General features: G+C 39.2%; 1 protein-coding gene across 1 annotated transcript; it reads right to left on the reverse strand.

The window, feature by feature from the left end:
- Positions 1–4,638: 4,638 nt before the first annotated feature.
- On the reverse strand, positions 4,639–14,867 carry prrt4a (proline rich transmembrane protein 4a). Its single transcript, XM_062035653.1, has 5 exons — positions 14,855–14,867; positions 14,639–14,793; positions 14,536–14,539; positions 13,986–14,480; positions 4,639–6,983 (listed from the first exon to the last, which is right to left on the reverse strand). Exons 1-5 carry the CDS (start codon positions 14,865–14,867, stop codon positions 4,897–4,899), a joined length of 2,754 nt encoding a protein of 917 aa, XP_061891637.1. The 3' UTR covers positions 4,639–4,896.
- Between the last annotated feature and the right edge of the window lie 10,339 nt (positions 14,868–25,206).

Below are 25,206 nucleotides of genomic sequence, written 5' to 3' on the forward strand. Positions count from 1 at the left end.
ATTAACACATTACCGGGTAATGTGTTAATAATTTCACACATAAGTCGCTCCTGAGTATAAGTCGCACCCCCGGCCAAACTATGAAAAAAACTGCGACTTATAGTCCGAAAAATACGGTAATCAATCCAACAAAACAATATTTTTAACAACAGTATCAATATTAGTAACAATTTCAACATAGCAGTGATTAAAAATCCCTCATTGACATTATCATTAGACATTTATAAAAAAAAATATATATATAAAATAATCTCATAAGCTTGACAACACACTGTGTCCAATATTCTCACAAAGATAAAATAAGTCATATTTTTGGTTCATTTAATAGTTAAAACAAATTTACATTATTGCAATCAGTTGATAAAACATTGTCCTTTACAATTATAAAAGCTTTTCACAAAAATGTACTACTCTGCTTGCATGTCAGCAGACTGGGGTAGATCCTGCTGAAATCTATGTATTGAATGAATAGAGAACCCTTTTGAATCGGGGAAATATCGTTTTTGAATCGAGAATCGCGTTGAATCGGAAAAATCGATTTATAATCGAATCGTGACCCCAAGAATCGGTATTGAATCGAATCATGGGACACCCAAAGATTCGCAGCCCTAATATATATATATATATATATATATATATACACTACCGTTCAAAAGTTTGGGGTCACATTGAAATGTCCTTATTTTTGAAGGAAAAGCACTGTACTTTTCAATGAAGATAACTTTAAACTAGTCTTTTAACTTTAAAGAAATACACTCTATACATTGCTAATGTGGTAAATGACTATTCTAGCTGCAAATGTCTGGTTTTTGGTGCAATACCTACATAGGTGTATAGAGGCCCATTTCCAGCAACTATCACTCCAGTGTTCTAATGGTACAATGTGTTTGCTCATTGGCTCAGAAGGCTAATTGATGATTAGAAAACCCTTGTGCAATCATGTTCACACATCTGAAAACAGTTTAGCTCGTTACAGAAGCTACAAAACTGACCTTCCTTTGAGCAGATTGAGTTTCTGGAGCATCACATTTGTGGGGTCAACTAAACGCTCAAAATGGCCAGAAAAAGAGAACTTTCATCTGAAACGCGACAGTCTATTCTTGTTCTTAGAAATGAAGGCTATTCCACAAAATTGTTTGGGTGACCCCAAACTTTTGAACGGTAGTGTATATATGTATATTTATTTATCTACACATTTGCAGGGTCGAATGTTCAATGGTGAATACGTGGGTATCCACTGCACGTCATACCATACTTTGACATGTTTATGAACTATTCTGTTAAAACCTCTTGAACAGACAGCTCATTTATTAGTTGTACACTTAAAAGCCACAGGTGACACAATAGGTACACCTGCACAATCTAATGAGATCCAATACAACTGTATCAAATGTGCAGTAATGTATACTGTTAGAAAAGTATTATTTTGCCCTAGTGAAGGAATGCACTACATGGAATATTTGTGGCTCATTTTGGAGGAGCTTTTGGATGTTTATCTAATTGCCCCCAGTGCACCTTTGTTATATTTTCCTTGGTTGGAAAGAAAGGCAATAACATTTTGTTTTCACTGTGTTTTATTTGATCACAAGAGCAAAGCATCACAAACATTTGATTTTATGGAAAAATGTAGATTTTTTTTTTTTGGAGGGGGTCGTGCAAGGGATGGGGAATGTGAAGCCACGTTGGAAGAGAACATACAACACGTATGTTCTACTCCAGTACATTTGCATTCATTAGCTTCTTACTCCACTGCCTATAGTGCAAATTCATTGTCATGTTCTCCAAATGGTAAGTATGTACAGTATTAGTATGTGGTCTCACTCAGGATATTGTGATGAACACAGTGAAGGAACAAAGAATGAACCTGTACAAATATGTAATATAATCTCAAATATAACTGATGTCGTGAAGGAGTTATTGTGTACACCTTTTATTGGAATTAAACAGAAGACACTGATTGACAATATCATTGTTTCATTATGAGCTAAAGTACGATGGCGCTTTGGATTTGCCGTATTTTCCGGACCATAGGGCGCACTGTATTATAAAGCGTGTGTAATGTTCTATATTTTCAATGGAACATTTAAAATTGTTGTGTTGTTTACTTGATTCTACGGAGCCCCTAAAGGGACATGGGGGAAAAAAAAAATGTGTAATTTTTTTAGACATGTATCTTGTGCACACGAGAAACTATTTCGTGCGCACGAGAAACTTTCTCTTGCGCACACGAGATAGTTTCTCGTGTATCTCTTGCGCACGAGAAACCATCTCATGTCTTAAAAAAAAATAAAAAATTAAAATGTTTTTTTTTCTCTTTATAACTTTATAAAAAATGTCTCCTGCGCATGAGAATCTTTTTATAAAGTTATAAAAAAAAAAATTATAATTATAATTTTATTTATTTTTTTAGACATGCTCTTGTGCACGAGATAGTTTCTCGTGTATCTCTTGCACACGAGAAACTATCTCGTGCGCAAGAGAAACTTTATCGTGCGCACGAGCATGTCTAAAAAAAAATAAAATAATAAAAATTAAAAAAAAAATATATATATATATATATATATATATATATATATATATATATATATATATATATATATATATATATTTTTTATAACTTTATAAAAAGAGAAACTTTCTCATGTCTAAAAAAAAAATCAAATAAAAAAGGGGCTCCGTATGATTCATATTGCAGTCTACACGTATCTCTTATGTGTGACTGCCATCTACTGATCACATTTATCATTTCACCATATACCAAATAAAATAGCTTCAAGGTCGGTAAGCACAACCAAAATGTTTCCGTACATTAGACGCACCGTCGAGTTTTGAGAAAATCAAAGGATTTTAAGTGCGCCTTATAGTCCGAAAACGGGGGAGGAGGGGTTCAATTTCAGCATGAAATAATCTTATACACACCTTAAACACACTATTATGGCTCTGGTGCTTCAACCAAAGGCAGAAAAATGCAGGGTCGACCTTATCCCCTCATTTAAGTGGTGCTTTTTAGACAAAACGGTGACGGCGTGGCGTTGTTGGGAGAGTGGCCGTGCCAGCAACTTGAGGGTTCCTGGTTCAATCCCCACTTTCTACCAACCACGTCCGTTGTGTCCTTGAGCAAGACACGTCACCCTTGCTCCTGATGGGTCGTGGTTAGGGCCTTGCATGGCAGCTCCCGCCATCAGTGTGTGAATGTGTGTGTGAATGGGTGAATGTGGAAATAGTGTCAAAGCCCTTTGAGTACCTTGAAGGTAGAAAAGCGCTATACAAGTATAACCCATTTACCATTTACCATTTACAAAACGGCAACGTTGAAAAGAAGGTTTACAGGCAACACCCATTGGACTTAAAGGCCTACTGAAACCTACTACTACCGACCACGCAGTCTGATAGTTTATATATCAATGATGAAATCTTAACATTGCAACACATGCCAATACGGCCGGGTTAACTTATAAAGTGACTTTTAAAACTTCCCGGGAAATATCCGGCTGAAACGTCGCGGTATGATGACGTATGCGCGTGACGAAGTCAGAGTAACGGAAGTTATGGTACCCGTAGAATCCTATACAAAAAGCTCTGTTTTCATTTCATAATTCCACAGTATTCTGGACATCTTTTGCAATTTGTTTAATGAACAATGAAGGCTGCAAAGAAGACAGTTGTAGGTGGGATCGGTGTATTAGCAGCGGACTACAGCAACACAACCAGGAGGACTTTGTTGGAGCGCTAGCCACGCTAGCCGCGCTAGCCGCCGACCTCACCTTGACTTCCTACGTCTCCGGGCCGCCAAACGCATCGGGTGAAGTCCTTCGTCCTTCTGCCGATCGCTGGAACGCAGGTGAGCACGGGTGTTGATGAGTAGATGAGGGCTGGCTGGCGTAGGTGGAGAGCTAATGTTTTTAGCATAGCTCTGTGAGGTCCCGTTGCTAAGTTGCTAAGTTAGCTTCAATGGCGTCGTTAGCACAGCATTGTTAACCTTCGCCAGCCTGGAAAGCATTAACCGTGCATTTACATGTCCACGGTTTAATAGTATTGTTGATTTTCTATCTATCCTTCCTTCTATCCTTTATTTTTTTGTTTCTATATGCAGTTAAAGCACGATGCTATCACGTTAGCTCGTAGCTAAAGCATTTCGCCGATGTATTGTCGTGGAGATAAAAGGCACTGAATGTCCATTTTGCGTTCTCGACTCTCATTTTCAAGAGGATATAGTATCCGAGGTGGTTTAAAATACAAATCCGTGATCCACAATAAAAAAAGGAGAGTGTGGAATCCAATGAGCCAGCTTGTACCTAAGTTACGGTCAGAGCGAAAAAAGATACGTCCATCGCTGCCTCTCAAGTCATTCACTGTAACGTTCCTCATCTACGAATCTTTCATCCTCGCTCAAATTAATGGGGTAATCATCATTTTCTCGGTCCGAATCTCTCTCGCTCCATTGTAAACAACGGGGAATTGTGAGGAATACTAGCTCCTGTGACGTCACGCTACTTCCGCTACAGGCAAGGCTTTTTTTTATCAGCGAGCAAAAGTTGCGAACTTTATCGTCGATTTTCTCTATTAAATCCTTTCAGCAAAAATATGGCAATATCGCGAAATGATCAAGTATGACACATAGAATGGATCTGCTATTCCCGTTTAAATAAAAAAAAATCATTTCAGTAGGCCTTTAACAAGCTTTGTACTTCCCCACAATAATTAGTAGCATGATTACAGTGACGCTGTAAATCTCATATTTATTATATTAACATTAAATATGTACATTACAAATCCATTACTTAATGCAAAAATTCTCCACATTTATGCAAGTTATTATTTTCTGTGTTAAATAAATCATCTAATCTCTCTCTATCTGTTCTGTGTGCAATTTACAATGAGGATGCTACAGTGTAGTTACAAATCAATGGTGTCACTGCAAATGCTAAAAGCATCAATTTGCCTGCACACATTGACAAACTCTGCTTGGGCAGCCATATCCCATTCTAGCTGTTTGCTCTCACTCAGTCTTTTAGTCCCTGCCAGTCGTGCGCATCCCAAGCCGTCTTTGGAAGCAACGCTCAAAGTTCGGTAACGTCTGTGATAAGACAAGTGAGGGATGGCGTGTGGAAGGCTGTTCTGCGCCATGTGCTGCCCTCTGTTGGCCCAGGAATTGGATCGCGGCTTTACTGTCTCTTTGTGTTTACTGCACAGACCCAAAGTTGATCCAGAGACGCTCCCTTTCCAGTCAAACTGCTCTTGTGATATTGGTGGTTTGTTGTTGAGGGACTTAAGTAAAACTTGAGGCTGGGTAGGTTGAGTTTTATCTTGAACCAAATATCCACAGGAAGAGGTTCTGTAAATAGAACCTCCCAATGAGGCAGAGCCTTGTTTTGAAGTACCTTGCTTGGGAGATTCCAGTGAATGGCTGGAGGAACTAGAAAAGAGTCTTGGCAAACCGAAAATACTGTGAGTGAATAGGGAGTCACTGAACAAAGCCTGGTCAATGCTGCGAGATAAATCTATAGGAGATGGAGGCTGTAAGTCCCCGGTAGAGTCAGCTCCGAGACCAAGACTTATCTGGGAAGGTAGCTGGAATTCCGGTGCATTTTTAGGCTTGTGAAGTGGACTTGTGTGTTTGTGTGGAAAAGCAGCTTGGTTTTGGTGAGGCTTTGAGACACAACCAAATCCATTTCTAGGAGGATCCACCATGGAGGTTAAAGGAAGAACTTCTGACTGTCCCCTTGTGGTGACATCATACACTACCATATTTTCTGGTTGGTCTTGTGACAAGGAAAGCACAGGAGAATGTGCACTACCTGGTGAGGGCAGGGTGGTACCTCGAGAGGGAGAGCCGCCGGACAGTCGGGACCAAGATCCTGGTCTGGGATGGTTCTTGAAGGACTTGGTGTGACAAAACAAAGGATGCGTGCCAATGAGGGACAAACCGAGGCACACGCCAGCCTCACATAGCCGACATCCCACCTGATAGCCCCACCAAGGCCAGGGTCGGAAACCATAGCTTTCCACCCCGCCCATACCCAGGGCATGTAAAAATCCATAAAGTTGTAGACCTCCACAACCTAACAAACACAAGGCGGCCCCGACTCCAGCACCTGCCGCCCTACCCCAATCATCCACTTTGGCAAAGGGGCAACTTGTGGGTTGAATCATCTCAGGAGATACTCCACACTCCCCATTGTCATTCAGTCTATAGACGTGTTTTGTGTCAATTTGTATTAGACAGTAAAAGATCACGTAAGAGCACGAGAGGAAGAGTGTGAGGCACACAAACACACCGAGAGGGAACAGAAGAATGATAGCGGGGAGGCTAGGGTAGAGTTGAAGAAGGCCAACACAGCCCAGAGAAACCCCAAAGTGCATCAAGGTTAAAGACAGTAACAAGCAAGGTTTGGGGAGGGCAGAGAGTGAGGGGGAGATGGCGAGTGAAAGGGAAAGACGCTTGCGTGAACGCAGGGAAATAATAAAGAAGGCCAGAGAGAACGCGGATGTCAAACAAGGGAAGGTAAGTTGAGAGAGCAGAAGAGAGCTTAGAGGTGGAAGATCATCTTGGTGACCGTAGGCATCATAAATCAAACAGAAAGCCTGAATTCCTGTGAATCCTAGGAGGAACAAGTGCAGGAGGGTGAAGTAAGGGATTCCAGAAGGACACCGGCAAGGCAGTCCTAACAAGCAGACCACAGAGATCAGGCCGAATACCGCAAAGACCGACCCAAGACCATAGATGTGGGCTTCCCAAGCAAATCCCCATGTGGCCAAGGCAGAGTTCCAGTCTGAGTACAAAGGCACAAAAAGGGCAGCGCTGTGAGCCACAGCGGGACCCATCGAGTCACTGGGTGTGAAACCATCAAGGTAGATGGGGGTCCATGTTGGGGAGGTTGTTCCCCAGGGTTTGACTGATGTGTTGTTACTGTTGTCGTCTGTCTGGAGAGGGTCATTAGTCTTTGGGAATTTCTTCTCATCATCAGCATCTGTTGAGGCATCTGTCAAACAACAAGAAAATACAGTTTCAGCTAACAATAAGAGTCAAGGAACACTAAACTAGGTGTTGTGTCTGTCCTCCAAGATTTACCACAACTCGAAATGAAGAGAATATCGATTAAATATGACGAGACAAGCTAACGGTGATCCTGAATTATTATTCCTCTTCTGGCAGTCAGGTACCAGCAATGTTCCCTCTAATTTGTCATGTGTGTGAGCAAAGGCAAAAACTCCCTGAGCATTCAGTGGAGCCCATGTGAGCAACATCAGACGTGCACACTGTGACTACACCAGCAGCACACCTGTCCCAACCCTGACTAAATGACAAGTTCAATCTCCATCCATCCATCCATTTTCTACCGCTTGTCCCTTTCGGGGTCGCTGGAGCCTATCTCAGCTGCATTCGGGCGGAAGGCGGGGTACACCCTGGACAAGTCCCCACCTCATCGCAGGGCCAACACAGATAGACAGACAACATTCTTTTATTATTATAATCAAATGACAGCAGTCATTTCCATGAGATTATTTTGTAATATAAGTGTTTAAGCCCACTTACAATGATAATAACAAAACATATTGTTTTTCATGAAATGTGTACTTGTATTGTTTGTCTGGGTGGAGGTCCTGCTTTGGAAATAGTTTGTACCCCTTTCAGACATTGCATTTAGTTCCCATTAAAACATTCACATGTTGCACAATGAGATGTAAGCAGGGGATCATGTGTACATTCCTGCAACTTCCTGTTTGTAAAAAATATTATTTTATTAGTATTTATTTAATATACTAACAGCATTTCATGATTAATATTTATAAATTAAGATTCCTAATAAATGACACTAGAATAAGCACACATTTGACTGGTAAATCATAGTGTAACGACCTGGAATGACACTTTGTGTGGTGTTGGAGTTGTCCGACTTTTTGTGTGTCTGTAAACGCATCACTGGCTAAGTGCCATATGTGCACGTGTTGGCGCAAGTGAGAAAGAGCGAGCGGCTGCTGTTGATATAACAAAGTTGCTTTTGGTCTGGTTTGTACTGCAGAAAATGACCACTTTTGCTAGATATCATTTTTTTTACTCATGTTTTGGGGATGTGTTTATGGCCGACAATAAAGAGTTTTGCTCAGTAAAGTGATGGATGGAATTCATGTCCTCAAAGCGTCTCGACAGACGTTACAATATTTGAACAATGATGACGGAAACTGTTGTCTCTGTCGTATCCGTGTGTCGAAAATTGTTATGCGCTTATTTTTTTATTTGATTTTGTGCGTGGCATAGATTTGCCGTGCGCAGAGGACGCTTGAGCAGTGCGCAATTGCACAGGCGCGCACCTTAGAGGGAACGTTGTGTACCAGGTACGCCTGGTCTAAGGGATGATGCCAGTCAACAAATCGTTAACTGAACAATAGTAAAATGTGACTACAGTGGGACTCGCAGTGCAGACATGTGCCTACGCTAAAATATCTGAACTGTCAACTAACTAAGCAACCAAGGAGACGCTCCGATCAAAAAACAGGTCTTGATAGAGGCATTACGTTTGAAATATAGACAAGACGAGGACCTTCAGGGTGGTCTTACTGTCAGTGTAGTGACGAGTAGTGCAGAGGAAGTGGAGTATGTGAAGGTAATCCATTATAAAAGACAACAGGCTTGTAGCAGGAACTGTAACTGGGTCATACAGAGTGGGGAGCAAGTCACAAGCGAAATGCCAATTATTGACTTCACTGCTGCTCCCATTTTGCTTGGCTGTTGATAAGCATAGACCGAATGTGTTGTGGAGAGTCATTGAGAACACGGTTAAGTGTTAAGGATTGTGATCGTGCAGCTCATGCATAATGAAACCATGCTCCGATTTAGTGGTTATAAATGGCACGCGTCCTAGTTCTTGTCCTTTTTTATTATCATTTGATTATTTTCACACTCCGACAACACCAATAGGTGCTCTTCTTAGGAGCGCTCGTTAAAAACATGGGAAATCACCTTGCGATAAAAGGATTAACACAGTTGTGTTAGTGCACCAGTCCTTGCTGACACAACACCGTCATGTACAAGTCAGTATCTGTAGTGTTTACTGTCATTTCTTATGTCCGGGACTACGGACATAATCGAGCACAAATCTAATGCAATTCATTTAATGTCCATTATTTTGCACTTTCAGTGCAAGTAAACATAAACATCAAAGCCAACGTATTCTTCTTCTCCAGATTTTGGCGCGCTCTACTTTCCACATTGTTTACCCGATTCAAACCATTCCAACTTCAAACTGTTCAGCCTATTCGGGAATTGCGGGTTTTCCCTTGACAAATTCCAAAAATTACCAGATTTCCCAGAATTCCAGGTTTTCCGGGATATTTTTCCCATTCAAAATGAATTGCCCATATTTCAAACTTTCACCATTTCCACATTTTTTGATCTAATCAAACCATTCCACCTTCAACACATTTCACCATTCTGGAAATTCAAACTATCATTTTTCCAAGTTCAAAAAAAATTCCAGGATTTTCTAGAATTCCTGGTTTTCCAAAGCCCTATTTCCACCCTTTATTCTGTCGACTACTCCTTCCACATTTTTCAACGCATTTCAAGCGTTCCACCATCAAAACATTCCTCTTAATCAGGACAGAAAACTAAGTTGTTTTTTGAACTGGAAAAATTCCCGGTTTTCCCAAAATTTCTGAAATTCCGTAATACCATTTCTCAATTCAACATGGTACTCCTTCAACATTTCTCGACCGATTTGAAGAATATCAACACCAACCATTTCAACTTATTCAGACCATTCAAGTTGTTGTTTTTTTAACATTTTTTTTAAAAATTCTCGCTTTTCCCGAAATTCCCAATTTTTCTGAAATTCCCATTGAAATCAATGGGACATTCTTCAAAGTTCCAAATTTTCCACGTTTTTCATCTGATTCAAACTGTTCCAACTTCAAACTGTTCAGCCTATTCGGGAATTGCGGGCTTTCCCTTGACAAATTCCAAAAATTACCAGATTTCCCAGAATTCCAGGTTTTCCGGGATATTTTTCCCATTCAAAATGAATTGCCCATATTTCAAACTTTCACCATTTCCACATTTTTTGATCTAATCAAACCATTCCACCTTCAACACATTTCACCATTCTGGAAATTCAAACTATAATTTTTCCAAGTTCAAATTTTTTTTCCAGGATTTTCTAGAATTCCTGGTTTTCCAAAGCCTTATTTCCACCCTTTATTCTGTCGACTACTCCTTCCACATTTTTCAACGCATTTCAAGCGTTCCACCATCAAAACATTCCTCTTAATCAGGACAGAAAATGAAGTTGTTTTTTGAACTGGAAAAATTACCGGTTTTCCCGAAATTTCAGAAATTCCGTAATACCATTTCTCAATTCAACATGTTACTACTTAAACATTTCTCGACCGATATGAAAAATTTCAACACCAACCATTTCAACTTATTCAGACCATTCAAGTTTGTTTTTTTTACCATTTAAAAAAAAAATCCCGCTTTTCCCGAAATTCCCAATTTTTCTGAAATTCCCATTGAAATCAATGGGACATTCTTCAAAGTTCCACATTTTCCACATTTTTCATCTGATTCAAATTGTTCCAACTTCAAAAAATTCAGCCTGTTCAGGAATTGTGTGCTGTACTTCAAAAATTCTAAAAAAAAATTCCCGGATTTCCCATAATTCTTTTTTTTTTTTTTTTTTTTTTTTGCATTTTTCCCATTCAAAATGAATTGGCCATTTTTCAAACTTCTACAATTCCCACATTCTTTAACCTATTCCCTATACCCATTCCACCTTCAACACATTGAACTCATCCTGGACATTCAAACTACCATTTTTACACATTCAACACATTTCCAGGAATTCCCGTTTTTTGGCAACCTATTTCCACCCGTCTTAAGTTTGACTACTCCTTTCACATTTTTAAACCCATTTCAACTGTTTCACCGTCAAAACACTCCTCATACTCAGGACAAAAACTAAGTTGGTTAAGGAACTAGAAAAATTCCCGGTTTTTCCGAAATTTCAGGAATTTCTCAATTAACACCTGTTACTAATTCAACATTTCTTGACCGATTTAAACAATTCCAACACCAACCAATTAAGATCACTCAGGACATTCTTGCTCCTAATCATTTTTTTTTTAAATCCCGCTTTTCCCCAAATTCCCAAATTTCCAGGAAGTTCCCATTGAAATGAATGGGACATTTTTACAAGTTGCACAATTCCCACATTTTCCAACCTATTCAAACCATTCCAACATCAACACATTCCACTCATCCTGGACATTCAAACTAACACTTTCCCCAGTTCCAATCCAAATTACGGTTTCCCTGGAAATTCAAACTCTTCAACATTCAAACCATTCCAACATTCAAACTATTTCAGCATTTAAACGATTTCAACATTTAAACCATTTCTACATTCATTCTACATTCCATTAGCATTTCAGTTCAGCGTTAGCTTTTCAACATTCAAACCATTCCAATATTCAAACTATTCTTACATTCATACTACACTCTGTATACATTTCACTTCAACTTCAGCATTGGAGCATTCACATGCAATTCCTTCAGGAATTGCCTCTTCTAGTATTATTATAGAGTTTTTGTATTTGAATGAGTATAGCAGAAGGATACATTTAGTTTAGCCACACAACGCTCGCCTCATATTTTAACACTCATTTTTGTCAAAAAAACAGATTGGCTATAGTTTATTCAAGTTGTACATCTGGTTGTTTGGAAATTTAGCCTCAGGATTTCAAATCCTTTACCAATTTCAGTAGAAATTGCGTGAATTCTGAAAAGCCGAACTGAAATGCTAACAGTCAGCATGCTAGCCCGATAGCATCAGGTAACAAAAAAATGCTACTTGTGGGTGTGGAGCTACAAAAGCTAGCATGCTATTTTAGCATACTAATATTTTAGCGTTGGCATGCTAGCATATGACTTACAATCGGAAGAATCATTTGACTTTGGAATGGTTTGGATCGGTTGGGAAATGTAGACGTTCATTGGCCATTTCTTTCAAGAGGGAAAAATGTTCGGGGAAATGTGAAATTCCTGGAAGTGTGGCAATGTAGTTAAGTGAAAAATGGTAATGAACATTTTAAGAGTCAAATGGTATGAATCGGATAAAAAAAAATATGAGAGAAGAAGGCGGACAAAAAAATGGAGCGGAATAATAATTGTAATACTTTTTGTGCGAATTACCGTTAAAATGATAAATCATGGTAAAATTTTCCAACAATTATCATTACCGGTTCAAATTTTGATGATCAAAAACATGATCGATTAACGCGCTTTGAAAAACTCACAGTGGTAACTTTTATTTCCTGGAGAAGCAGCTTCTGCGTTAATTGCTAGCTAGCTTAAATGCTAACATGAATACATTATTAATATATTAAAAGTTAAAGTTAAAGTACCAATGATTGTCACACACACACTAGGTGTGGCGAAATTATTAATATATCTACCCAATGCAGATGATAAACATATAAAATAACAACAATATGAATTCTGAAAAGCAGAACTGAAATGCTAACAGTCAGCTAGCTCGCCCGATAGCATCAGGTAACAAAAAAATGCTACTATGAAAAATGTGGAATTCCTGGAAGTGTGGCAATGTAGTTAAGTGAAAAATGGTAATGAACATTTTAATAGTCAAATGGTATGAATCTGATAAAAAAATATGAGAGAAGAAGGCGGACAAAAAAATGGAGTGGAATAATAATTGTAATACTTTTTGTGTGAATTAGCGATGTAAGGTTACCGTTAAAATGATGAATCATTTTCCAACAATTATTATCGGTTCGAATTTTGATTATCAATTACATGATCGATTAACGCGCTTTGAAAAACTCACGGTGGTAACTTTTATTTCCTGGAGAAGCAGCTTCTGCGTTAATTGCTAGCTAGTTTAAATGCTAACATGAACACATTAACATATCTACCCAATACAGATGATAAACATATAAAATAACAATAATATGAATTCTGAAAAGCAGAACTGAAATGCTAACACTCAGCATGCTAGCCTTATAGCATCAGGTAACAAAAAAATGCTACCCATGGGTGAGTACCTGCAAAATGAGCTACAAAAGCTAGCATGCTAATATGTTAGCGTTGGCATGCTAGAAAATGACTTGCATTTGGAATAATTATTTGACTTTGGAATGGTTTGAATCGGTTGGGAAATGTGGACGTTCATTGCCCATTTCTTTCATATGGGAAACATTTTCTGGAAAATGTGGAAGTCCTGGAAGTGTGGCAATGGTATGAATCGGATAAAAAAAAATATGAGAGAAGAAGGCGGACAAAAAAAAATGGAGCGGAATAATAATTGTAATACTTTTTGTGCGAATTAGCGATTTAAGGTTACCGTTAAAATTATAAATCTTACCGGTTCAAATTTTGATGATCAAAAACATGATCCATTAACGAGCTTTGAAAAACTCACGGTGGTAACTTTTATTTCCCGGAGAAGCAGCAACTGCGTTGATTGCTAGCTATTTACCATGAATTGATTAACGTGGACCCCGACTTAAAAACAAGTTGAAAAACTTATTGGGGTGTTACCATTTAGTGGTCAATTGTACGGAATATGTACTGTACTGTGCAATCTACTAATAAAAGTCTCAATCAATCAATCAATCAATCAATCAGCTTAAATGCTAACATGAATACATTAACATACCTCCCCAATACAAATGATCAAAATATAAAATAACAATAATATGAATTTTAGAAAAACGCAGAACAATAGTTAATGTTTCTTCTTCCAATAAAGTATATTATTGATAGAAATATTTCAGTACTTTTTGAGCACATTCAACAGTATCGTGATAATAATAATAAGCCAATACATTTGGTCACAATAACCCCGACTTTGTGAATTCATTTTATTGCATGAATCACACAACTAAAGACACACTGATGACTTATTATTAGGCTTAATCCAATCTAGATCAAACAAATGTGCCATATTAGTTCAGTAAAACAGGTTTACCCCTTTCTGTCTCCACGTTAGATCCCCTGATCGGAACTACATCCTCTATACCGTCCTTTGTTGTGACATTCGGTCTCCTCCTGGTGGTTCCGGTTCTCTTGTCAGATCTAGTGTTGCCTGTAAAATCCTCAGTTGGACCATTTGGCGAAGGTGGACCGGAATGAACCTGCCTGTCAGGTGGTTGGTCCCAGCTCTGTTGTCCTCCAGGCTTTGTGGGATACAGCACGGATTCATTCGCAGTCAGAGGTTGAGGTTGAGTGAGTTCTCCGCCACTTTCTGTTGGCCTATATTCCCCCCAAACTCCCTGCTGATCATCTCCCCAACCGGAGGAGCGTGGAAGCATGTTTTCCTCAGGAACCGAACCCCATCCGAGAGTTCTGTCAGCCGGTTTCTCCTGGGCATGTTCCCCGGTTAGGACTGGGACGTGCAAAGAGAGAAGCCACCAGAAAAAGAGCGAGAGCTGGTAAAGGGTCCGTGGAGAAAGCATGGTGAAGACTTGAAGGGAAATTCCTTAATCACATCTTGGACTGGATTTTAGGGTGATCTTTACCCGCCTGGAAAAGAACGAGGGATTGAGACGAGGATAACAATGCAAGCGCGATTACAGACACTGCTTGATATTTATGTCGCCTGTCACGTTTCAGGGCTCTCACCTCATCAGCAGGTTCTGCGAACATGTCGAACGCTGCATAGCCGCTCTCTGACTGCGTAGTGTCTACACGCTCTTGTGTCGCTCCCTCCCCTCTCTTGCCAGCGTACACATGGGACAGACCCCCACCTCCTCTTGCACAGTGTGGGGCTATACCCACTGACAGTGCACGGTCAGCGGTTCATTATAAACACATGTTTGAGCTTGGTTTTGTTTTTACAAGCGTATGTCATGCTAACGGGTCGGCACGTCGAAAGACCGCTTCAACAAGATGAGTCTTATGTTTAAAAATAGAAACATCTCAATCGACACCAAACTCAGAGTCCTGAAAACGTACGTGTGGTCTGGCCTACTTTACAGCTGTCAATGCTGGACTTGAAACAATCAACTGAGAACATTTGAGATGTGGTTCTTCAGAAAAATACTCCACATATCACGGACTTAAAAGGAAAGTCCATCCATCCATTTTCTACCGCTTGTCTCTTACAGGGTTGCGGGGGGTGCTGGAGCCTCTCTCAGCTGCATTCGGGCGGAAGGCCTAACCCTAACCCTAACCCTGGGGGCCAATTTAGTGTTGCCAATCAACCTATCCCCAGGTGCATGTCTTTGGAGGTGGGAGGAAACCGGAGTACCCGGAGGGAACCCACGCAGTCACGGGGGGGGGGGGGGGGACATGCAAACTCCACACAGAAAGATCCCAGAGCCCAGGATCGAACCGATGTATTGTGAGGCACACGTACTAACCCATGTTCCACCGTGCTGCCTGAAAAGGAAAGTCATGAAGAGGTATTACCAGTGGTGTGCCGTCAGGGCCAGCAAAGCCTTCTGTGCTGGCCTAATATAACCAGAAATCATGATCATAATTAAAGATAAAATCATTTTTTTATTTACTTTCCCTAAATATCTAAAAGTATTCATATTCTCTTCATGTCATATTATGCTCTTTCCAGTGCTGTTGTTCTTTTTTTTTTTTTAAATGTGTCTGAGGGGCCAATGTGTATGTGTGTATAAATGATATATACTCATTTAGCAGAGGTGTGGACTCGAGTCACATGACTTGGACTCGAGTCAGACTCGAGTCATGAATTTGATGACTTTAGACTCGACTTGACAAAATGTAAAGAGACTTGCAACTCGACTTAGACTTTAACATCAATGACTTGTGACTTCACTTGGACTTGAGGCTTTTGACTTGACATGACTTGCTACTTTCCCCAAAACCCAAACCTTAAAAAGTTATTTGGGAGCGCTCCGTATCTTTCATTTTACACGTCTGTGTCTATAAGCGTGTGTGCTGTCAGTACAACAGCCAATCAAATTAAATCTACATTGTTTTCATCCCACAGCTCTCATCCAATCAAATTGCAGGACAACCACCGAACAAGAGTTGTCAAACAATGCGGCAGTGAGAAACAATTATGCCAAAGTTGGTTTCGTTCGGGTATAAAAACTACGACTTGGTCAACAAAAAACGAATTGCCGTATGCAAATCACGCAGTTGGAATATTACAGACGGAGACGCAACAACTTCCAACTTCGTTCGACATTTGAAGTTGCACAAAGAAGGGTAAGTTTTGAATGTAAGATAACGTTTATTGGCTAAGTAACATGACTTTTATTTGCTGTGTAGTTAAATCAGTGAGGCTGTAAACTCACTGCTAACGTCATAACCATAGACATCTTATAAGGGTACGCAGCATTGGGTGCTACTGCCTACTGGCGCAGACGAGACGCGGGGCCGCCATCTTGGAGTGGTGATCCGCTCCACTCAGTGCAATTCATTTGGCAGGAGCAATGAACTGTCAGCAAATTTAATTCATCTTACCTCACTGAATACCACTGATTTTCACGCGTTTTTTTGTCATACGTGTAGCTATGATAACGGACACATGTTTTGGCGTTTTTATTATTCATAGTTTGCTTAACAGTAATATAATATTCTTATACGCTATAAGTGACCAGACGTCCGAGATCAAAACTGGGAATATAATCCCAGAGAAGGGGGAAAAAAACGGTCAGCTATTTTTAAGTTGAAGAAACAATATGATTAGATTATATATACATGCGTATATCCTACATAAACAATGTATGAATACATTAGATATCTATATATTTTAGGGACCTATAGACTGTAACTCTGTTGCTGCAGCAGTAGAGAGTTTATTCTGTTTTGACACTTTGTATTGATATTTTGTATTACATTCTTCCCTTAAATGATAATGTTTACAGTGATTGTTTTATATGTATTTTTTATGTATGTCGCTTTGGATAAAAGCGTCTGACAAATACTTAAACATATATAAACACCTGAAAGTCTTTATATCAGCTAAAACCACCAATCTGTTTCACTGGATTCAGAATAAAACCAAATGCTGTCTTACCCAACAATGTTAGTATTTGAATATTGTTACTTGAAGACTTATTCCTGGTTACAATTATACTGTTAAGAAAGTATTGTCTTATACTTTGCCTAAAATGAGAATGCATCATAATCAGCGGCGGCTGGTGAATTTTGTTTTAGGTGGGGCTGAAAGTTTGTAAACCAAACCCCTGTAGGGGCGTCATCCTCCCCCAGAAGAATTCTTTGTGATTCTCACATACAAATATTGAAGATCTTTGCTCCTTCTCAACTTTGTGGTAATGTTATTTTCATAAAATACAACCAATAGTATGTTAATGTTTGTTTTTGCAAATGTGTTTATTCTGTAAAGGAATGAGTTAAATGTTTAAAATTGTTTAAACTATTAAAATGACTGGTTAATAGTGCTATTATGAATTGCAATGTCAGCACTATTTTTTTTCCTGCAATTTCAAATGCACTTGTTTTAATAAATAAATACAGCGTTTTAAAAGCATACACAATCTGTGTAAAAATATTAGTCTGTGGTTAAAAGGACTTGAAAGGACTCGAAACTCAAAATGCAGGACTTGGGACTTGACTTGAGACTTTCTAGTCTTGACTTTGGACTTGACTCGGGACTTGCCTGTCTTGACTCGGGACTTGACTTGAGACTTGGGGGCAAAGACTTGAGACTTACTTGTGACTTGCAAAGCAATGACTTGGTCCCACCTCTGTCATTTAGCTGTACTGTATGTGTGTATGGGTCCCTTTTTTTTTCAGAAACACTAATAGCAAAAGTCACAGTGTACGATGGGACACCCAAAATGTACATGAAAATAAAGAAAGTGGGATTTACAATATTAACTATGAACAATAAAACACTGAATATTAACAACGTACAATGTACATCGCTCCTCGGTAGACATCTTTTACAATCAAGCAAAACACAACGGAAATGTAACAAACAGCAAAATATGATATATTATCACTTTTATGCAGAAATTTGCTGTAAAAATGTGCTTCCGCATCTGTTCCTGACACATGTGCTCTGAAAACAAACCCCGCCCACTCTGCTTTGTTCCTGGTGTGAGCTGCTGTGACCTAGATTACCCTAATAACTCCTATAACACTAGGCGGGCCAGATTAAAGGGCCCAACAGGCCGGATGGGGCCCTCAGGCCGTAGTTTGCCCACCCCTGATTTACAGTAAAAACCCACTTGAAATTTGACACTACAATTAAGCAGCCCATTTTTTTACCTGTAAAAATACAATGGTACTGTTTTTCTATTTACCCTAGAACAGGGGTGGCCACACTTTTTTTTTTCAGGCGAGCTACTTTTCAATTGACCAAGTGGAGGGGATCTACCTAGGGATGATGTTTGATAAGAAATTATCGAGTTCGAGCCCATTATCGAATCCTCTTATCGAACCGATTCCTTATCGATTCTCTTATCGAATCCAGATAGGTTGTATATGGAAAAAAAACCCACAATATTTGGTTTAACAAAAGCTCACTTTTATTTTATAAGAAAAAAATTAAATTAAATACATAAATAATTATTGACTGTTGTTACCCGCCTAAAAAAATAAAATAAATATTGACTGTTGTTACCCAAAGTATATTAAGTGGGATTTTTCAGAAAAACAAATATATACAGTAACACAAAAACAACCTGTCTCTGTGATCACTATAGGTGTATAAATAATAATATAGTGTTAAATAAAATCAGTCCCTTGGGCACAAAACTGAAAATAATACAGCTCTCCAAAAAGTGCACTTCTGCTGCTATTGGAACATCCTTCTGGGGTCCATCAGTGTGGCCTCCTCCAGGAATGACTGCACGTCCTTGTCCTGGAGGGAAAATGAGGGACAGACACAGCATAGAATTAGGGGGGAAATTAGCTGAATATGAAGACTAGGGTGTCTGTTATTAAGTCTTTAGCATTAGTATGTGGAATTAAATGATGGAATGGATTAATTATTGAAGTTCAACATTGTACTGATATGATCCACTTTAAGAGGTTGTTCAAATTAATAGTGCTTACAAAGTACAAAGAAGAATTATGAGACATACTTTCAACCTCATTGAAAATAAGATATTCTTCATCTCAGTATATTAATAATGACTGAATTAATTAATTACATATTGCAAAACTGTTGTATATACTAATTCACAGATGTTATTTTATTATAAAAAGGTAAGTAAATGATGTATATATTTGTAAACGGTCTGAAGTGGGAAAGGGGTAGGACACACCCTCCGCCATCGACCGGTCGCTCGTGATCGACGTAATGTGCACCCCTGCATTAGAGGGACTGTGAAACGAGTGAAAGAGGCCGCCTCAGAGTTGTTTTACAGTTTTTCCTTGCCTCCGTTGTTGAATGCTTGTTCTTGTGAGGTTTGGTTGTCTCTAAAACATGCGGGGTGTGGTTCTAGACCTGCTCCGTGATGCCAGGACTAACTGCAAACAAGATTGCAGCGATGTGGCCCTCTGTGAAAACAAGTCTGACATCACTGTTGTGCTATATATGAAGTAGTCTTGTCCCTATACCAATATTTTGGTACCGTTTTTTTTTTTTGATTGATTGAAACTTTTATTAGTAGATTGCACAGTACAGTACATATTCCGTACAATTGACCACTAAATGGTAACACCCCAATAAGTTTTTCCAACTTGTTTAAGTCGGGGTCCTCGTTAATCAATTCATGGTAACGGTACAAAAATGTATTTTGTTACTTTTCGGTACTTTTTGATACTTTCTAAATAAAGGGGACCACAAAAAAATTGCATTATTTGCTTTATTTTAACAAATAATCTTAGGGTACATTAAACATATGTTTCTTATTGCAATTTTGTCCTTAAATGAAATAGTGAACATACTAGACAACTTGTCTTTTAGTAGTAAGTGAACAAACAAAGACTCCTAATTATTCTGCTGATGTATGCAGTAACATATTGTGTCATTTATCTACCTATTATTTTGTCAACATTATTAAGGACAAGCAGTAAAAATTGATTATTAGTCTACTTGTTAATTTACTGTTGATATACTCTTTTAACATGTTCTAGCTACACTTCTGTTAAAATGTGATAATCACTTATTCTTCTGTTGTTTGGATACTTAGTTTTGGATGATACCACAAATTTAGGTATCGATCCGATACCAAGTAGTTACAGGATCATACATTGTGTCACGAGGGGGTTTTGCGGCTCACTGCGGGGTCGTTCTCCCTGGAATGCAGAACGGACAACTCCGGACGACAGCGTGAGGTAGGAGATGATTTTAATCTTCTCAAGAAATCTTGGCAGGGCATGAGGTAAACAAACATAAACTATGCCGTGGAACAAACACGAAACTGTGGCATGGAACAAACAGCATAAACTATGGCATGGAACAAACACGAAACTGTGGCATGAAACAAACAGCATGAACTATGGCGTGAAACAAACACGAAACTGTGGCATGAAACAAACAGCATAAACTATGGCATGGAACAAACACGAAACTGTGGCATGAAACAAACAGCATAAACTATGGCGTGGAACAAACACGAAACTGTGGCATGAAACAAACAGCATAAACTATGGCGTGGAACAAACACGAAACTGTGGCATGAAACAAACAGCATAAACTATGGCGTGGAACAAACACAAAACTGTGGCATGAAACAAACAGCATAAACTATGGCGTGGAACAAACATAAAACTGTGGCATGAAACAAACAGCATAAACTATGGCGTGGAACAAACACGAAACTGTGGCATGAAACAAACAGCATAAACTATGGCGTGGAACAAACACAAAACTGTGGCATGAAACAAACAGCATAAACTATGGCGTGGAACAAACACAAAACTGTGGCATGAAACAAACAGCATAGACTATGGCGTGGAACAAACACGAAACTGTGGCATGAAACAAACAGCATAAACTATGGCGTGGAACAAACACGAAACTGTGGCATGAAAAAAACATCATAAACTATGGCGTGGAACAAACACGAAACTGTGGCATTGAACAAACATCATAGACTATGGTGTGAAACAAACACGAAACTGTGGCATGAAACAAACAGCATAAACTATGGCGTGGAACAAACACGAAACTGTGGCATGAAACAAACAGCATAAACTATGGCGTGGAACAAACACGAAACTGTGGCATGAAACAAACAGCATAAACTATGGCGTGGAACAAACACGAAACTGTGGCATGAAACAAACATCATAAACTATGGCGTGGAACAAACACGAAACTGTGGCATTGAACAAACATCATAGACTATGGTGTGGAACAAACACGAAACTGTGGCATGAAACAAACAACATAAACTATGGCGTGGAACAAACACGAAACTGTGGTATGAAACAAACAGCATGAACTATGGCGTGAAACAAACACGAAACTGTGGCATGAAACAAACAGCATAAACTATGGCGTGGAACAAACACGAAACTGTGGCATGAAACAAACAGCATAAACTATGGCATGGAACAAACACGAAACTGTGGCATGAAACAAACAGCATAAACTATGGTGTGGAACAAACACGAAACTGTGGCATGAAACAAACATCATAAACTATGGCGTGGAACAAACACGAAACTGTGGCATTGAACAAACATCATATACTATGGTGTGGAACAAACACGAAACTGTGGCATGAAACAAACAACATAAACTATGGCGTGGAACAAACATGAAACTGTGGCATTGAACAAACATCATAGACTATGGTGTGGAACAAACACGAAACTGTGGCATGAAACAAACAACATAAACTATGGCGTGGAACAAACACGAAACTGTGGTATGAAACAAACAGCATGAACTATGGCGTGAAACAAACACGAAACTGTGGCATGAAACAAACAGCATAAACTATGGCGTGGAACTAACACGAAACTGTGGCATGAAATAAACAGCATAAACTATGGCGTGGAACAAACACGAAACTGTGGCATGAAACAAACAGCATAAACTATGGCGTGGAACAAACACGAAACTGTGGCATGAAACAAACAGCATAAACTATGGCGTGGAACAAACACGAAACTGTGGCATGAAACAAACATCATAAACTATGGCGTGGAACAAACACGAAACTGTGGCATTGAACAAACATCATAGACTATGGTGTGGAACAAACACAAAACTGTGGCATGAAACAAACAACATAAACTATGGCGTGGAACAAACACGAAAGTGTGGTATGAAACAAACAGCATGAACTATGGCGTGAAACAAACACGAAACTGTGGCATGAAACAAACAGCATAAACTATGGCGTGGAACAAACACGAAACTGTGGCATGAAACAAACAGCATAAACTATGGCGTGGAACAAACACGAAACTGTGGCATGAAACAAACAGCATAAACTATGGCGTGGAACAAACACGAAACTGTGGCATGAAACAAACAGCATAAACTATGGCGTGGAACAAACACGAAACTGTGGCATGAAACAAACATCATAAACTATGGCGTGGAACAAACACGAAACTGTGGCATTGAACAAACATCATAGACTATGGTGTGGAACAAACACAAAACTGTGGCATGAAACAAACAACATAAACTATGGCGTGGAACAAACACGAAACTGTGGTATGAAACAAACAGCATGAACTATGGCGTGAAACAAACACGAAACTGTGGCATGAAACAAACAGCATAAACTATGGCGTGGAACAAACACGAAACTGTGGCATGAAACAAACAGCATAAACTATGGCGTGGAACAAACACAAAACTGTGGCATGAAACAAACAGCATAAACTATGGCGTGGAACAAACACGAAACTGTGGCATGAAACAAACAGCATAAACTATGGCGTGGAACAAACACAAAACTGTGGCATGAAACAAACAGTATAAACTATGGCGTGGAACAAACACAAAACTGTGGCATGAAACAAACAGCATAAACTATGGCGTGGAACAAACACAAAACTGTGGCATGAAATAAACACGACTTACGTGGACACGGCATGAATCGAACAACTAGCATAAACTTGGAATCGGACATGAAAACGAGCAATGACGCCAGGCCGACTGACTGGCAAAAGCAGGCTTAAATAGTGGCTCTGATTAGGCACAGGTGAGCGTCCCGAACACCAGAGGCAGGTGAAAACGATAAGCTGCCATGGCAACCAAACTCAGAAGTGTCACAAACAGGAACTAAAAGAGTTCAAAACTAACAGAAAATAACAAAAACATGATCCGGACCACGGATCATGACACATTGGTCATATTCAAAGTCCTCATGTGTCCAGGGACATATTTCCTGAGTTTATAAACATAATACGATTTTTTTTTTTTTAAACGAAAAAAGATTTTGTGATGCTAAAAAATATCGATGTAATCATAGTAGCATCGACTAGATATGCTACTGTACTTGGTATCATTACAGTGGATGTCAGGTGTAGATCCACCCATGGCGTTTGTTTACAATGTGACGCCGATGATCTCTTGTATCCTCCTACAGTGTGTAGTGAAGCATGTTTAGCTATTCCTCGTCCTGCGGTGATAATAATACTTGTAAGAAACTGACTTTATTTGTCACCATGAAGACGAGGATTAGTGATTTAAAACACTGCTTTAAAGGGCATTTCAGTGTTATAACTTCACCTTTATCTTTACTTTTTAGGCCAAAATGCGTCCGTTCTCCCTTTTCTGTCTACACACTGTGTCTGCTTGTAAGTACTCTGTGTGCGCGCGCTGCCGAACATGCTCCTCTTCTCATAAAACCGGCAATGTCACGACGTGACGACGACGACGGGGTTGTGGGGGACCGGTACTTTTTAGAGGCGGTATAGTACCGAATATGATTCATTAGTATCGCAATACTATACCAACACCGGTGTACCGTACAACCCTAATATGAAGAATGCAGACATTCCTATGCAATAGGAGCTGCAGCTGTAGCCAATAAGTGGATCAATACCTGCCATTGAATACATGTTACAGCTGATGCTAAAGTGGCATACACAATATTCATCATGTATGACCGTGTGGGTGAGAGCATGCTCAATACTAATGATTTAACCATCATTGCATAACACTAGTAGTGCCGTACTGTACCCTTAAGAGATTGAATGTTGCAAGTAGGGATGGCCGATAAATGCGTTAAAATGTAATATCGGAAATTATCGGTATCGGTTTTTTTATTATCTGTATCTGTTTTTTTTTATTTTTTTTATTTTTTTTTATTAAATAAACATAAAAAACACAAGATACACTTACAATTAGTGCACCAACCCAAAAAACCTCCCTCCCCCCATTTCTTTCTGTTATCAATATTCTGGTTCCTACATTATATATCAATATATATCAATACAGTCTGCAAGGGATACAGTCCGTAAGCACACATGATTGTGCGTGCTGCTGCTCCACTAATAGTACTAACCTTTAACAGTTAATTTTACTCATTTTCATTAATTACTAGTTTCTATGTAACTGTTTTTATATTGTTTTACTTTCTTTTTTATTCAAGAAAATGTTTTTAATTTAGTTATCTTATTTTATTTTATTTTTTAAAAAGTACCTTATCTTCACCATACATGGTTGTCCAAATTAGGCATAATAATGTGTTAATTCCACGACTGCATATATCGGTTGATATCGGTATCGGTAATTAAAGAGTTGGACAATATCGGATATCGGCAAAAAGCCATTATCGGACATCCCTAGTTGCAAGTGATTGTTTTGATTTTAATTGCACTTTCTCATTCATTCAGGGGGGGAAACCACTGGCCTCATGGCCTCATTCAATTCCCTCCTTTCCTTCTAAAATAGACACTGATCCACATACATCATCCCCTTCCACTGGTCAGCTGATGTACCACAAAGATTGGAAACTTCCTAAACCCACTGACCCCAGAATGCAGGCAGCAGGCAAAGTGCAGGTAAAAAAAATGTGTAACCATGACAAAAGCAAGGAATGCAGCATGGTGGTGCAAAAAGATTGAACGTACAAAAGCCAACGATCCACCGCCATTTCCACGGAGATGGCATGAGAAGCGTCCTGATTAGTGATCCCTCGCAGGCGTGACGCTTGAGCTCTAATCGGGGGCAGGACTACGAACCAGCGCTGAGCAAGGAAGGCATTATAGTGGAGTTAATCCCAATATTCTATTGGTTTATTAGCTATTATATTTGATTGTTCTACAGTGTATAGTGGTAAAGCTCCTAGCCATTATGGACAACACCTCCCACCCACTAC

Source organism: Entelurus aequoreus, linkage group LG24 (genome assembly GCF_033978785.1).
Source record: "Entelurus aequoreus isolate RoL-2023_Sb linkage group LG24, RoL_Eaeq_v1.1, whole genome shotgun sequence".
Lineage (NCBI taxonomy): Eukaryota > Metazoa > Chordata > Actinopteri > Syngnathiformes > Syngnathidae > Entelurus > Entelurus aequoreus.

Bases quoted from the DNA above. Each gene is read 5' to 3' on its own strand.
- prrt4a (XM_062035653.1), bottom strand. The intron at 6,984-13,985 runs GTAAACCTGTTT...GTTGTTTGACAG, and splicing joins TAACGTGGAGACAGAAAGGG to ATGCCTCAACAGATGCTGAT.